At 40.6% G+C, this 16,945-nt stretch overlaps 1 protein-coding gene across 1 annotated transcript in view; it reads left to right on the forward strand.

The window, feature by feature from the left end:
• Window positions 1-16,945, forward strand: part of MMP16 (matrix metallopeptidase 16) — a 178,122-nt gene that overhangs the window by 70,884 nt on the left and 90,293 nt on the right. Inside the window, exon 3 of the mRNA XM_035125050.2 lies at window positions 12,232-12,354. Coding sequence (XP_034980941.1) covers window positions 12,232-12,354 — 123 coding nt within the window. The remainder of the gene's footprint in view (window positions 1-12,231; window positions 12,355-16,945) is intronic.

The following is a 16,945-nucleotide window of genomic DNA, read 5'->3' on the forward strand; positions in this document are numbered from 1 at the left end:
CCCAGATGTGAGGGCTGCACAGGGGGAGATGAGGGAGCAGAAATCTGTTGAGTGAACAGAAGTCGTTCCACTTGCACAATGACTTTGTTAGCTATAATGCTAAGTACTTTCACCTGACTCTTAAATTGCAATGAAAACTAATAGATTGTCTAGTTCCTTTTAACTTTGCATTTTTGTATGCCATCATCACTGGAAGTCACCTTCTGCATTAATTTTCAGCCCAGATTTCAGAATGTTTTAAAATAAGGATGCTCAACAATTGAATCCAAGCCAGTATGGTGATTTGTGCATCTGTTTAGGAAATTTTAAGAAATTGACATAGCCATAAGACCATTTAATATTTAATAATATAGCACCGAAATTCTTGTGGTCAATCTGTAAACTAGCTAGTGATCCTATCTTCTCAAATTCAGAATGAAGTTTCCACATTTTCCCATATAAACTGTTTCACTGCATTCAGTATCCCTGCTTCCAGGAGTTTGGTAGCAGCAACCACCACTGAGAAAACATACTTCTTTATCTTTTCCTTTTCCATTTATAACTTTCCTTACTGTCAATTTGCAATAGGTGATTTTCCTTTGGTGAAATCTACAGCTTCCACCAAACTGCCACTAATGTGGCATTTAAAAGTTTCAAGCAGTTGAAGATCTGTTCTCCTGTCAAAAAGCTCATTCATGTTAGCTGAACAGAGAACTCTGTCTCTAATCTCTCCCCTGTCTATTAAATCTGAAATACGTTACGAAATCTAGAGCTCTTAGAAGGCATCCTGTAGTTTCTCAGTCTACAGCTAAGATGATGCCTGTTGCTGGATTCTCTAAATTCCTAAAGTTCAAGTATTTCTGACCCATTCACCTTCCCTTAGGGCACCCATGAGGCCTGCTCTTTATTGCTTTTCAGTGCAATAATGCATGAGTGAGTGGAATGAAATGATTTTTCCAATCCGAGATTGGCATCAGCAGTTTCAGTAGTGTGTTTTCTGAACTGCTAAGTGAGTTGTAGGCGGAGAAGAAAATTCCATCAGCTAAAACCACCACCAAAAAAAATTACAAAGGAGAATTCATCCTGCTAGCAGGAAATGGGAGTGAATGTACTTCTCCAGTCCTTTTCCACGGCTATTGGAATAGGACATAGAGCTATTTTAGCTCTGCTTTAGAACCTTTGAAGGCTAGTGAGCTAGGTTATTATCTCCTCCCAAACATAACAAGGCAAGTTTAATGGTGGACAAAACTAGGTGGTAGAGTGGTGCCACACCAACCTCAAGTTTTCCCCTCTACTCCCTGGTAAGCAGCAGCAACAATGGGAGGTCATGTCACCTACCTAATATTTCCAGTAGGTGCATAGAACTTCTGAATGGAGGGGAAGCCTGCAATTCCTTTCATCTCACTTGCCATGATAACCAGGGTAATCAAAACTCTGAATCCCTGCTTATAGCTATGAATGTTATATATAGTGGTGATAGCATCAGATGACTACTGCAGGTTGACTTGATTTTGTTCTACTAGCTTTCATTGTGTCTTCAAGTATTCAGTAGTTCTCAGATGTTTGCTTTCCCAAGTGCTTATTTTTGCAAATAAAATTCCCTTAAAAAAATCAAGTTGTTTTCAATTAGGATAGCCAATCTAAGTTTTTTGAGAGGTAACCTTCTAGTTAGAAGCAGAATCTTCTTGATCAGGCTTAGTGCAACTTGCGATGATCATCTTAAATACTTCCTGAGCTGAGCTGCAAGCCAATTAAAAGAGCTTAAAGGAAAACTAAATCTACTAATAAACTCTTGGGAATAGATGTGCATTATATTTATCCCTTAGTCTTATAGGTTTTAGCTTTATTTTCACCATAATCCAAAGGCTTGGTGATAGAGAGGAGTTTCTTCCGAAACCCTTTAATGGACAGACCCACAAAATGTATTATTGGAATTGTTTCAAAGCTACTTTTATAATATCACCTGCTAGCTTTTAATTTAGACCAGGATAGAAGAAGCAATGGCCCTGGAGAAAGGATGGCGATTAACTAGGGCAATTAACCCATCCAAACTTTTATAAAGTGATATAGGTTGGCCCCCACTTGTATAATCATAGCATTGTAGAGTTGGAAGGGACTCCAACCCGCTGCAATGCAGGAATCATAGCTAAAAATTCCCTGACAGATAGTCATCCAACTTCTGCTTTAAAACCTTCAATGAAGGAGAGTTCACCACCTTCTGGGGGTGTCCATTCTGCTCTCAAACAATATAATGTCATACAAATCACATTGCTCAGTTGCCTCCAGCTTCTCATATTGTGATGGAACGTATGGAAACCTAACTATTCATAGCAAGCTGGAAAAGAGAAGTGATAACATTTTGCAACCATCTGGTATGCATTTTCATCAAAACAATGTTAATTTTTTTTTAAAAAAAAATGTGTGCCTCAGTTAGGAACATGCTCACATGAGCAGGGTGCCTTGGCTATAGGGCTGCTGAAGTCTATATTCACCTAACATTGTATTTTCTGATGAAATACAATGGGTGATATCCAATTGTGGCAGCCCACTTGCAATACAGCCATTCCACTAGTGGGTATATCAGCCGTATTGTAGCACAACAGCCAAATCCAGTGTGTATCTTGCACTTGCAAAAGATACTATGAAACGCCTAGTGCAACTGGCGTTATTGTTATACCTGTGGTGACATTTAAGCTTGAGTGCTACTACTTGTGCAACAATGCCAGCTCTCAAAATTCTTGTATAATGTCACCTCTCAAAGTTCTTGTATTAACATCACATCAGATCCATTTTTTTCTGCAAAACTACATTTGTGAAAGCCTGCTGGAAGGCATCCATTAGGATTCTTGACAAGCTGGACATGATGTTTCCATGCCCCCTGTAGGAGAGGCAGGTTTAGTGCAGTGAAAGCTTGCTGTAACAAACTGAATTGTTACAGACTTAATTGGAGTTTCTGTTTATGGTGCCCTCAGCCTAGGGATGATATCGGTACGTATCTGAAATCTGCCTGGTATCTGCCTGACTTCATATAACTAGAAGTCTGTGTCCCTCTTATTCAGAACCAGATTAAAGTATAGTAAAATCAAGGGGAAATTCCAGTCTTACTAAACTTACTAAATTTATCTGCACACGAAAGCTCATACCAATGATAAACTTAGTTGGTCTCTAAGGTACTACTGGAATGAATTTTTTATTTTGTTTAAACTGGGAAATGATATACCATAAAGCCAGAGGAACATATGTGGAAGCAAAATATTATTTTAATAAGCTTTATGTTTTGCAAGAAAAATGTCAGGTTATCTCTTTAAATTTTCTTATTTTTTTATTCCTATTTCTTCAGCTTAATGCTTTTGATTTCCTTCTATAATGGTTTCATAAATTCTTCCCTTTAAAAGAGGAACATTTGGAAAATCAGAATTAGCTTTGTTTCTTTGGAAGCCTGTTTGCTCTATTTCAATATAACACACAAGGAAGAATGCTTTGAACTGAAGATTCAACATGCAGCCTTAAACAGCTCTGCTTCTATTTGTGCAAATAGCACATAGTAGTTTGTGATATTTGGCTGTTATAGCATTTGTTATGCTTCAGTCCTCCTAAGCATTTTTCCCCCTGCTGATGTAGTTTTACGTTCTGACTGAGTGTGCGAGAGGGAGAGGACTTGCAAAGCACAATGTGTCTTGGATACACCTGAAAGCATATATTTTAGATGTTTTGCATCTAGATAATCCTAAATAGAATTAAGGATAATCTAGAATTATTATCTATCTTTTTGATCTTCAAAGTTCACAAAATCAAAAGATACTAGTTTATAATGAATGTTGGAGATTATGACCTTTCACCTTTAAAATTGGTAGAGCAGCATGGGAACTGCCAAGGAACAGCTGACTGGTAGGTCAGTATTAATGGGAAAAGTCACCCAGGGATTGAACCTGGAACTTCTGCATGCAAAATAGGTGTTGTACCATAACCATTCCCTTCAAGTATTCCTAAATATTTCCTGTGAGTTTACCGCAAACATTAAAAAAAAACCCCTGTTTATTCTGAACAGGTTATCACACAATTTAACATGGACCAGAAAACACAACTATTTCACAGCCCAAGTGGCCATGACCTGTTTCCTTTTTGAAAAGTGATGTCGGAAATCATCCACAATTTTATTCACTGTGGAGCAGCATTAGATAAGAGAATGGAGCAACTCTACATTGGCTGTCATGGAAGTTGCTTTTATGTAAGAAACTGAGTAAATCCCATGTGTAGCTTGTCATGTGTTGTTATGTGCATTCAGTTGGCAATTATCATCAGTTCCTGATTTCACTTACAAAGTGGAGGAGTTGACATGGGATGATGCTTTAAAAAATTTAAAAAATCCTTCCAGTAGCACCTTTGTTGTTTAGTCTTTTAGTCGTGTCCGACTCTTCGTGACCCCATGGACCAGAGCACGCCAGGCACTCCTGTCTTCCACTGCCTCCCGCAGTTTGGTCAAACTCATGCTTGTAGCTTCAAGAACACTGTCCAACCATCTCATCCTCTGTCGTCCCCTTCTCCTTGTGCCCTCCATCTTTCCCAACATCAGGGTCTTTTCCAGGGAGTCTTCTCTTCTCATGAGGTGGCCAAAGTATTATAGCCTCAGCTTCAGGATCTGTCCTTCCAGTGAGCACTCGGGGCTGATTTCCTTCAGAATGGATAGGTTTGATCTTCTTGCAGTCCATGGGACTCTCAAGAGTCTCCTCCAGCACCTTAGAGACCAACTAAGTTTGTCATAGGTATGAGCTTTTGTGTGCATGCACACTTCTTCAGATACACTGAAACAGAAGTCACCAGACCCTTATGTATAGTCAGAGGGTGGGGAGGGGTATTACTCAGAAGGGTAGTGGGAATGGGTGATTGGCTGATGGGAGTGGTAAACCTGTTGATGACTGTTAATGACTGCAATTGGTCTTGCAGGAAAAAGCAAGGGCTGAGGTGCTAAAGAAAGCTTGATAATGTATACTGAGATAAGAATCCAGTGTCCTTATTCAGACCAGGTCTCTCCATGGTTTTAAGCTTGGTAATGAGTTGCAATTCAGCAGCTTCTCTTTCCAGTCTGTTTCTGAAATTTTTCTGTAATAAAACAGCTACTTTGAGATCTTGTATAGAATGTCCTGGGAGATTGAAGTGTTCTCCTACTGGTTTCTCTGTCTTGTGATTCCTGATGTCAGATTTATGTCCATTTATCCTTTGGCGTAGGGTTTGGCCTGTTTAAAAAATTAGAAATACTGTTCAAACGCATATGCAGGAAAGAAATCCACAAGTGTAGCAGCAACAAACAATGGGAAGTAGGCAGTTCACTAAAATGTATATGTTACTAACTTTAAGTGTAAATGTGTTCTTGGGATAAAGATAGGGTTTGTGAAATTCATTTACCAGTACATTAAATAAGGGCAGTCCTAGACAGAATGTGCCTAGGTTACAGAAGTCAGCCTGCAGTATATTTCTTTGCCATAGCTGTGCTTCAACATACATCAGCCCAGGATTCTGAGTCATACCTCTTGCTTAAAGCTAATGAAAGTGAAGCATTTGCTACAGTGACTTGGACGATGCTTTTGACCACTGCAACGGAAAGTGAAGCAAACGCATACAAAGGCTATAGGACATGGTAATTCTTTACTCTGAAGGGTAATTGAATTTGAGTTGCAATGTTCTGTGGATTATAAATAGTTCTAGTGAGATGAAAGGATATGGAATGAAACTTGAATATTGATTGCCTACCTGTGGATTCTGTCTTCTGTGCTAAATCCCTCCCTTGAGCACAAAGCCCTTTACGACAGGGAAGAATATTCTCTGCAAAAAATGCCATCAAATGCTTGACAAAGCCTGAGAGCTCTTCTCAGCCATGGCTTTGAAGCTTAGGGTTGAAAATGGGCCATTTGGATTATTTACAGCCGTTGTCTGTGTCTGTAATATCTAAGGGAGCAAGCATTATTGTTTTCAACACACATTGCCACTGATTTGGCTCACAGAGGGCTTGTCCAGATAGCAGCTTCCTCCGTCCCCCCTCTTGGGCACGGCAGCATACAACCTAGTTCACAGGAAGTATGCTGGAGAAAAGTGGATTCCATTTTTATGAATCAACCCTGTAGTGCGGATAGGAAGCTAAAGTCACAGATAGAAATACCTTGTGCCTGACATTTTGGCCATGAAGATGGGAAGAAGCCGAGATGGGGTGTGGGTCAGGGGATCGTGGCAATTAAGCCCTTTCTTGCCTTTAATGCAGTCAGGAGTTGGTAGGAGATTGAGCAGCAGTTAAGTTAAACCCTAGTTAGTCTTAACCACAGTTTTCTGTTATTGGCTGGACTGTCACAGCTATATGTTACAAAATGTTCATCCATCCTGAAACGCTGAAATACATTGTCCAAGGTCATTTGCACACATGAGGCTTAATCTGGTCCTCGCATATCCTGTATATTTAAATGCAAATGTATTAAACATTTAACTCAACCCAGATTTGGACTTATTTTAATTACCATCTGCCTGTTGATTGGCTTGTTTTAATGCTTTCTGGTTTAAATAATTTAACTAGTTTAATGGAGTAAATTGTATTAGGGCCTAAAGGTGGTGTATAAATGCTTTTTTTATAAATAAATATACTCTAGAGAGGTCCTGTGGCCTGATCTCCGTCTCCTTAAATGTAGTGGAAAGAGGTAACTCCATTACATCTGCACTGAGCATAAACAATGGGTGATCTCCGATTCAGATGACTTCAGAAATAATCTTTTTTAAAATAACAAAAACAACCTTTTACTTAAATAATTCTGTACTGTGTTGCAGATTTTATTTCTATGTGTAATAAATGTATGTGGGGTATTTCTAACATAGGATAATAGTTCTTGTTTTTGCTTTATCCCTTGCCTCTTTCGTTTGATGTAGTGATATCACCTTAAGGTGAGACCATCTGTCTTTTGTTATTTGCTTACTGCAATGTGTATGAGTGCTGCTTATTGGTGTAATAGCTGTTTAGTATCAATGCATGAGAACTGCATGTTGCCTTTACATTTTTGCCTTTACATATACTCTGGTTTCACCTCAGATCGTATAAATCTTTCGCCTTTTTTTACATTTTCTTCAGGCTAAAACCATCTGAAAAATTATGGATGTCTATGTTTATTTTTAAAGATGAATCACACCCTTTTATTATTACAAATTATAGTGCATACAATCTATAAAACACACATAATATAGTCTTATTTTAAATACAAATTAGTACATACATGCAGTCTTCAGAAGATCCCTTATTCTATCAATCACAGCCACAATATAATATATCATGATGGTCTTTTTTAGCTGCCTGAAAAAGAGACCTTTCTATGCAAGTGGAAGAAAATTCCTTAAGATTTTATAGCAGGGATGGAGAACCTGTGGACCTTCTTGTGATGTTGGACTCTGGCTCCCCTCTGCCCAGGCAGCTTGACCAATGATCAGGGATGATGGGAGCTGGAGTCCAGCAATTCACCAGGAGGGCCACAGTTTCCCCAGCCCTGTTTTATACAGATCCATTGCACCACCTGAGCTGTTTTTCCTTCACGATCACAATATCCCGGCTGCACTTTATATGACTTGTCATTAACATTTAAAAAGCAAATCCCTTTTGTGGTGGTGTGTCCTCCACACATGTTCAGAATTCTCAAATTGTACTTGCCTAGAATTAGGTATCAAAATATACATGGGAATTTACATTGGTGGACTTAAAATGTAGGTGCAGTCCAGATGATTCCAATTCACTGCAATTCACTACCTTTTGGTGCCAATAGGCCTGCAAGGTTCTGACAGTTGCGCTTGAACAGCATTGTGGAGATAGCTACCAAGCCACATTTTTCAAATGTCAGGTCTTTGGAGTTAGAAGTAGTTACACAACTGAGTAAATACCACAAGGACGACTCTTGCACAACACAAGTATGTGTGTGGCGGGGGATAGCAGAAGCCAATTGCTAAAGTTGTTCCCAAGGCACAAGTCCTTGTTTCAGAAGTTGCAGGTCTTGTTCAGATTCAACGCGAGTCTCTGTCTTGATAGCTGGTGGTGAGCCTTTACAGGGTCAACTCTGTGATGTCTTTATTCTGAATTTATCAGTGGGGCATTGTTCTTTCCCAGCCCAGCTAGTTGAGCCTATTTCTAATTGGATCTCTTTAGGATTAAACTCTGGACTTTGAGCATTTTAAGCATGTGGTCTGTCTGTACCTGAGCTGTAGTCCTTTTCATGCTTTGGTCTTTGCAACTCCTGAGATTTTTGTGGGGTGGAGTCAGGACTTTTGCCTAAAAGGAGTTGGTTTTCCTTCAACCTCACTAGAAGACACCTGCATTTTTATGTTGGTACATTATTTAAGCATGTAAGATATTAGCCACACAACAAGAGAAAAGAAATAAATGTTTGCTGTGTCTAGAGAAGCAGCTCCATCCTTCATTTAAATATTTAGTAAATGTTTACTAAACCTACTCCGTGAGATTTTCTGTTTGTGGAACTAACAATTAGAATGCACAACTAACAATATTTCCTGGATTTAATTTGACTGAACCCCTGCATCGCTGTTACTGTAAATCTGCTAACTATTGTTTGTTAAAGAAAGGATCTGTTTTCTCTAGCCCATGAATGGTTTCTTAGTAGCATTCATTTTAAATTGGAAGCCTCTTCTTATCAGAGTAAGCATACATGGTTTCCATTGTGAGGACTCCAAAAGACTTTTCTTTATCTCTCTTGCTAGTATTGAGCTCAAAGCGCCTGTTGGACAAGAGAAAAGATAGTTTCCTCTGTATTTTGGATACCTATTCAGAACTCATAGCATTAAGTGACAGTTTCATGACATGACAGGCTGAAATCCGGAAGGTTTGTTCACGTATCCGCATCAAAGAACTTTTATATGCCCGGCTGGACTTAGGAGATGCATTATTTGATAAGCAGTCTTTATGCTGTCTTACCCTTTTTGTGGCTTCCTGTATAGAATGCCAGACTACAGACTTTTTTTTGGGGGGGGGGGAAGGCTACTTGGGGCCACAAAGCCCATACTGGATCTAGTTGTGGCATTCTTTGTATTGTGGCCATTTTACACAAATTATCAAATGGGGCAATGCATCTATCCTATTTTCAGAGCATATTTCATAGAATTAAAGACTTGGCAGGGACCCCTTAGATCATCTAGTCCAACACCTTGCAAAGCATCCCTGACAGATGGCCACCCAACCTTAAAAACCTCCAAGAAAGGAGAGTCCACCACCACCACCTGAGGGAGACCATTCCACTGTCAAACATCTCTTAGTGTCTGAAAGTTCTTCATGATGTTTAATCAGAATCTCCTTTCTTGTAACTTGAATGCGTTGGTTTGGGTCCTAGCCTCTGGACAGGAGAAAACAAGCTTTCTCCATTCTCCATGTGACAACCCTTTAGATGGCTAGTGTAATCATTTGCATGTAAGATTGCCTTGTAAGCTAATAAGAATCCCTCTACCTAGTGTAGGCTCAGTGAATGCTGAGGTATACCTTCAACTATTGGAGGGATTACATGGGGTATTGATAGTTGCTTGACATTTAAAATAACTGGAAGAGCAAGGGTCAGCAAACTTTTTCAGCCATGGGCCGGTCCACTGTCCCTCAGACCATGTGGGGGGCCAGACTATATTTTTTTTTGGGGGGGGGAATGAATTCATATGCCCCACAAATAACCCAGAGATGCATTTTAAATAAAAGTTCACATTCTACTCATGTAAAGACACACTGATTCCCGGACCGTCCACGGGCCGGATTGAGAAGGTGATTGGGCTGGATCCGTCCCCTGGGCCTTACTTTGCTTACCCATGTGGAAGAACATTCTTTCCATCTGGTTCTCTTTCTTCTGCATTGAAACAGGATCCTTTGTACCTCTACCACCCCTGTATGATTACCCCACATAATCTAGGTCAGGGTTTCCCAAACTTTGGTCTCCAGCTGTTTTTGGACTATCAACTCCCATCATCCCTAGCTAGCAAGACCATTGGTCAGGGATGATGGGAATTGCAGTTAACCTAGTTATGTTGTGCTACGAAAGGCGGGGGTGTGGTGTGCCTGCCTACAGAGGCTTAACAATATCCTAGTGTTTCCTAGACCAATTTTTCTATATTGGATTGAGCTGAATGCAGGTGGTTCAAGAAAGGGGGCCTATGCCAAAAGGACAACAAAAATAAAATAAAAACCCTCAGACTGACTTGCTTGGCTGACTTCCAGAGAAAGTCTAATATTTGTCTAATATTCATTAGCTTTTTCCTTGGAAGTCAAACACCTATTCTCCCTGCTCACTTTTGATCTATTTCAGTTTTGATCAACCCTGAATCCCTACTTCCATGCGCATTCTAAAGCATGGGAGCTACTTTATCGTTGCCTGATCCTTTGATGCAAGTGAAGTCTGAAGGTGAAGAATGTGGCAATGTGGGTGGAGGTGGTTATCTTTTGGTCTTTCCCACAGAGTTTGCACCCAATTAATGCAGGGGATTTTGTGGAGGAAGTTGTTGTGCTCTTGTTCCACTGAGAAACTGTATTTTGCTAATTAAGGCTGTTTGCTCTTAGTGGAAAGAAACTAGTAATGAGAAGCTCAATTATGTCAGAGCCTGAGACCAAACAATCCCTCTGTGTTTTTGGGTTAGAGATGAAATGAAATGGAGCTTGTTCAGATTTTTTTTTTTAAATGACTTGAAAAAGAGAGAGAGATCTAAACACAAAGGCCACAATCCTGCACCGACTTCAGCTAATTTCAGGCAAGGGAAATCAATTCTATGTCCTAATTCCGTATTGGATTGCATCCAAACTATGAAATTACTTTTTGAATCAATTGCATTTTATTTGCCTGTAAATGCTCCTGTAGTTATTAGTGAACCTTGGAAAGTGAGAGCAGCTTCCTAGTCTTACATGGCAAAATACGATCAGCTCAGCTATTCACTGTTTCAGTGACACAAAAGGAATGCAACATTAGGGTAGTGTTGTTGTGATTAGGTATAATTGTGAGTTTCTAATAATGGTGGTATTCAATCCAGCCTAATGGTCGTTATAGACCTTTATTATCTTACACAGCAATTTTAGTTTTCAGAATAAGGAACACAATATACTAGGAATGCTTATGAAATTCTCCCTGTCTGAATCTCTCTCCAGTTATGGGGTTTCCAAATGACTTGATTGTCAGAGTTACCTCCTGTCATGTTTCCTATCTTTTGATTTTTGTTCAGCCCACTGCACATTTCCTGTAATTTACATCCCCCTGCATGTTGCCGATGCACATGAGTGCATTGACTCATTGAGGAGAACGCAGTACAAAAAGGATTGGATCAAGAGCTCTGCTTATACTGTGCACATCATGTGCAGATTCAATCAATACCCTGATATGCATGGGGTGGGGGAGAGATAAGTGTAGCAAACTGTGCTTTTGCCATTTTAGAAATTCAGCAAGTTAAACCAGAGGGCAGGTAGATTGAAATGTCAGTCAAAGCCATCCTGTGGCACAATAAGCAAATGAAATAGGGGGCATTTAATTCATTCCTCCAATGTGCATTACATTTCTAAAATATGGGTTAGTGAAAGAGAGAGAACTGAAGCTCAGCGGTACAGCGCATGTTTTGCATGCTCAATCCCATGTTCAGTCCTGGGCATCTTCAGGTAGGGATGGAAAGGTCTTGTCGGAAACCATGAGAGCTTCTGCCAGTCAGATCACACTAAGCTAGACTGATGGGCGGGGTGGGGTGGGGAGCCAGCTTCCATGGTTCCATAGCTTCCATTAATAGCAGGTTTTACATATAAATCATTCTCGCTGTTGCTCCCTGCTCTCTCAAGGAGCTGCCTTCTCCCTCCAGACACCTTTTTAAAATAAAAGAAACTGAAGGTAGACATAATCAGAGCCCAGTTCACAAAGCACCATCCATTGTTGATTTCCTACTTAATTTGCACAGAGCTCCTGAAATATGAAGGATCCATGCAAATCATGAACAGGTATCAACCCCACCTACCAATCTGCTTGCTTGCCCCTTTCTGCCCTCCCTGTATTGAGTATTCTAATGGGATGTGCTATTTAGAAATGCCAGCCAGGAAATATATGTGGAAGTGTGTGGCGGGGGTGGGGTGGGGTGGGTGGGAGTTGTATCTTGGAAGGGTGGAGAGAGAGAATAGCTGTTTATTAATGAAATGAGCTAGCGGTTGTCAGCTGCGTTAAGAAGTTATTGCCATTGTGTGCCACTGATTTCTTCCTTTGTCTCCTTATTTGTTCAAAGCTGGATGAAGAAGCCTCGTTGCGGTGTGCCTGATCAGACACGAGGCAACTCCAGATTTAATATTCGTCGAAAGCGATACGCATTAACAGGACAGAAGTGGCAACACAAACATATCACTTACAGGTAATGAAAGCAGAGCCGTGACCCTTTCACTTGTAAGTGCTTTAGCATTGCAAATAAATAAATAAATAAATGCTGCTCTATTACTGAGATATGATTTGTCAAAGACAATGATGTTGGTGTGCAGCCTGAAAATATTGATTTGCATGCCTTGGGAGAAAATGCTCATAAGCTATGGAAGCAATGAATGATTTTCTTGAGTCCAAATGGTCCGTGATTATATAAAGTGTTCCCTTGAAGCTCTCCCTATCAAATTAACCTCTTGCCTCCCTTTAAACCTCTATGAACATCTTTCAACAGCCTTGGCAACTTTTCTGGGGAAATTGCTCAGGAAGAACAAAAGTGGGGTCTACTCATCTAAATATGCTCACCAGGTCATTGAGGGGGGGGGGAGTGCTTTCTGGATTTGGGAGCCTTCAGGTCTATGCCAAAGTAGAATTAGATTGATTTAAAAACTGGCATTTTCATGCCTTTATAGAAGTAGATATATTTTTGTGTGTAGGTGTAATTCTCTTAACACTTTTAGATCATGCGTCATGGACTGGCTGGATGCAGAAGAATGGTGGGGGACAGCAGCTGGTGGTCCTCTGGAGGTACCCCCAAGGGAAGAAGGCTCAGAGACAGGGGGTTGGTGGTGGGACGCTGGTCAAAGGGAAAAGAGGGAGCAGACTGGGAGGAGGAGGTGTTGGAAGCTGAAGAACCAACAGGGTTAAGTGAGCAGGAAGAGGCTGTGGCAGAGAGCAGCCCAGAATCAGAGGCAGAAGCACATGTAAAGATGCAAACAAAGAGCCAGTATAGTCAGGAGGCCTGTTGGATGTAGTGGCTCAAGGGATTGACTATATCTAAGCTTGCAGAATACCCACAGGCTCCGCCTTTGTTCTACAGCTGGTCCATTAGGGGAAATATACACTGTGACCTTTATATCTAGCCAGGGTAAGTTATTTAAAGTTTGCTACGGCCATCCATGTTTAAGACTGGTGTGACAGAGGTAGATTTCAACCAAATAATGGGTGAACACTGTCACTGTTACAACTTCCAGAAATTTAGGGTCCTTAGATCTTTTATCACTACAGTACGAGAATGTGAATCCTTTGAACTTCTACACTCATCATTATTGATTGATTTTATTGATTTGTCTAGTACTCTTTTGAACCGAGTTATATTATTAGATTTAGTAGCTTCCCAGGAGAGCAGGTTCTATAGAGGAAAGACTATAGCTTAGTGAACAGAGAACATGATTTGCAGGCAAAAGGTCTTGAGTTCAGTCCCTGGCATCTTCAGGTAGGCCTCAAGCCCTGGAGAACTGCAGTATAAACAAAGCCCATCTAGATGGACCGAGGGCCTTACTTTGCTATAAAGCAGATTCCAATGATTCCAAAGATCAATGAATTTTTAGTGTCAAAAACAATCTGCTTAATTTCATCCTAATTTCATAGGGCATTTCCTTGTTCTGGTCTGATGAGGAGTATAAATAACAGAACCCTATTCATGCTATTGCTAATTTTCTGTATATTTTCATTGGCATATTAAAAAAAAATCTTACATTTTAAAGATGGGATATTATGAAGCTTGCTTGCAGAAGAGATAGCCCTAGAACATCTCTGGCTGAAATGTTTGGATTTTCTTTGAACATGATTAGGAAGTGGTGTTTTTGCTTTGTTTTTGGTTTTTTGCTTGAGCAATACTCATTTGTATTTATATATTAAATTTCAAACATGCAAAGTCCTTCTTGTGTATTCTTCTGAGAAATCCTGTACAATCTTGTAACATAGCTCAGTTAAGGGCACTGGAATAATGTTTTATGCTAATATCATAATGTGATGTTACTCATCCTAAGCTTCCAGAATAAATCAGGGTATAATCTTAAATAAGCTGTTTCCTCTCCTCCCTTATTTTAGCAGTCTCTTCCCCCCCCTTCCCTTTTAGGGACACTGATTCTGATGATTTATATTCCCTGAGTGATTTACATCCAAGTTAGGGTTTCTTCCTACTATGCGCTTACCAACATTGGGTTTCATTTCCCATTCTATTGCCAGTCACCTTGTTTTGAGACAAAGTGCTACAGAGCTCGCTGTCTGCTTTACCGTGGACGTCTGCATCTTGAGCTGTTACGTATAGTCAGAAAAATTGGAAAACTCACTCGCTAGCTATCCCTTTCCCCCCAGATAATGAATGAATGTGATTAACTGCACACCTCTTGAACCATCTTTTGTTTCCACTTCACTCCGTTGCCTATATTGTGTTTAGTTGATTCTTCTCTGTTTCATGTATTCCAGGCAATAAGATTTCCCCCTGTATCTTGAGTTTACTTTGTACGAAATTGCTTTCTTAATGGGTATGATCAATAATTCAAAGAACTGTGTTGAGAATTCAGTAGCAGTTCTCAAAGTGTGAAGCAGGCTTCTCCTGTAAGGTGGGGTCTGTTAAGAACATAAGGACCCTGCTGGGCGATGGCAAGCCTTCATTCAGTCGCAGGTCCTCTTTCCCAGAGTGGCCAGTCAGAGCTTTCCAAGGAACCCATAAACAAGGCGTGCATGCCCCCCTATTAACTGTTATTCAGAGGCATACTGTCACTAAATGTGGAGGTTTAATTTAATTGTCTCATAATAAAATAACTATTGAATTGAGCACATGAGACTAATAGTGGGTCCAATGGTCAAGGAGGCAGTTTCTGCTCGTGGTGCAGAGGGAAGAAGGCTGATGGGGCTCGTCAACTTGAGAAGGAAAACTCTGATCCAAAACCTCCACTGCCTTGCAGGATATCTTAAGGAGAAGAAAAAGCTAAGGAGTAAGTAAACCCTACACAAATCCAGAGTGAAGTCCCTAAGATAGTTGAATGGCATCTTGTATGCCTCCTTCTGGCAACTCCTGCAGCCAGGCTGGTGCCAAGCACACTGGTCTGCTTTTCTTTGGACCACATCAGTAAGGCTGAGGGGAGGGGGTGAGGTCCAGCACGGAGGGCCTTCTGGCGGTTCCCTCACTGCGAGAAGCGAAGTTACAGGGAACCAGGCAGAGGGCGTTCTTGGTAGTGGCCCCTGCCCTGTGGAATGCCCTCCCACCAAATGTCAAAAAAAAAAAACAACTACCAAACTTTTAGAAGACATCTGAAGGCAGCCCTGTTTAGGGAAGCTTTTGATATGTGAATGATTATTGTATTTTAACCTTTTGTTGGAAGCTGCCCAGAGTGGCTGAGGAAACCCAGCCAGATGGGCAGGGTATAAATAATAAATTGTTGTTGTTGTTGTTGTTGTTGTTGTTGTTGTCTGGGCAGCCCAGGACCTCAATGCACATGGCCAAGGCAATTGTCCTGGGAAGGTTATTTGAGTGCTACTAATTCAGCAGTTTGACTTCACCCCTAGACATGACTAAGACTTTCAGCAAACAAATGTTAGGACCACAGGAACCTACTGAATCTACCAGAAGAGCATTCTACAGGAGTTTTGTGTTGATATCAAATGAACCTCATCGACTAGGGGGACAACCAGTGGCATCCAGTGACAACCCAACAGATGTAGATATAACTCGTTGAATCCTAAGCTAACTTAATTGAAATAACTTTCCAGAAGGAAAAATTCCCTTCCCTTAAAAAATTCTCCAGGTGGGTTTTTGTGGGTAGGGGATCTCTGCAGTGTGTGGTGGCACATGAGAGACAGCTGGGACGGGCTAATTGCCTCAGAGCAGGTAGAGATCCACTCAGTCCCTCGCAGCCCTCTGTGCCCCATCCCACATTATTCAGGAGGGCACAAGTGGTTGCTGGGGGAGGTGTGGGCACTGTTGTAGAGAGGCAAGAATGGGAAACTTTTTCTTCTGTGAACTTCTTTCAGTTAACTTATCTTTGGATCCAAGATGATCTTCTTCTTCTTCTTCTTCGTCTTCTTCGTCTTCTTCGTCTTCTTCGTCTTCTTCGTCTTCTTCGTCTTCTCCTCCTCCCCCCCTTTTCTAATAATCATTTCCATTTTGGGCTGACCACTGCACAGCCACCTGTTGTATCACAACTCCAGTCAATCTTTATGGTACAGTCATAACTAGTTTCCAGCCAACCTGTTCAAATAGATCCTGCTGGAGCTCTTCACAGTCAGTGCCATCCTGAACAATTTGGTGCCAGTCACAAAACACGGTTACATCATTCTCTTCATGGGAAAGCCAGTTGGTTTGGCCAGTTGCAGATTTTTCTGTGGGCTTCTTGGAATAGATTGACTCTGTTAGCAGTGGTGGAATTCACCCTGGTAGCTTCTAAAGTTCAACCCAGCTTTCCTCCTTCTCAGTAGTATAATAATTAAAATTTTACTGCTTTTAGGAATTTTGTTGTTGTTGTATTCACTAGTTTATTTTACTGTTTCTTCTCTGTTGTGACCCATAGTTGAAGGCTGATACATACATTTATACTTATATAAATATATTTATGTTTTAATATATATAAGAACATCCTTCTGGCATCTTATTTGGTGTCTATACAAATTGTGTAACAGTGAAAGGGATCTGCCATGAAGGAAGTCTTTCCCATACCATTGAAATTACCGTAAAAAGCACCAAATGCTCAAAGTAGTTACCAAACTGAGAATATTGCTTGTTGTCACAAGCTACTGCTTTTTTC

The sequence above is a fragment of the Zootoca vivipara genome, chromosome 8, assembly GCF_963506605.1.
Source record: "Zootoca vivipara chromosome 8, rZooViv1.1, whole genome shotgun sequence".
Classification (NCBI taxonomy): domain Eukaryota; kingdom Metazoa; phylum Chordata; class Lepidosauria; order Squamata; family Lacertidae; genus Zootoca; species Zootoca vivipara.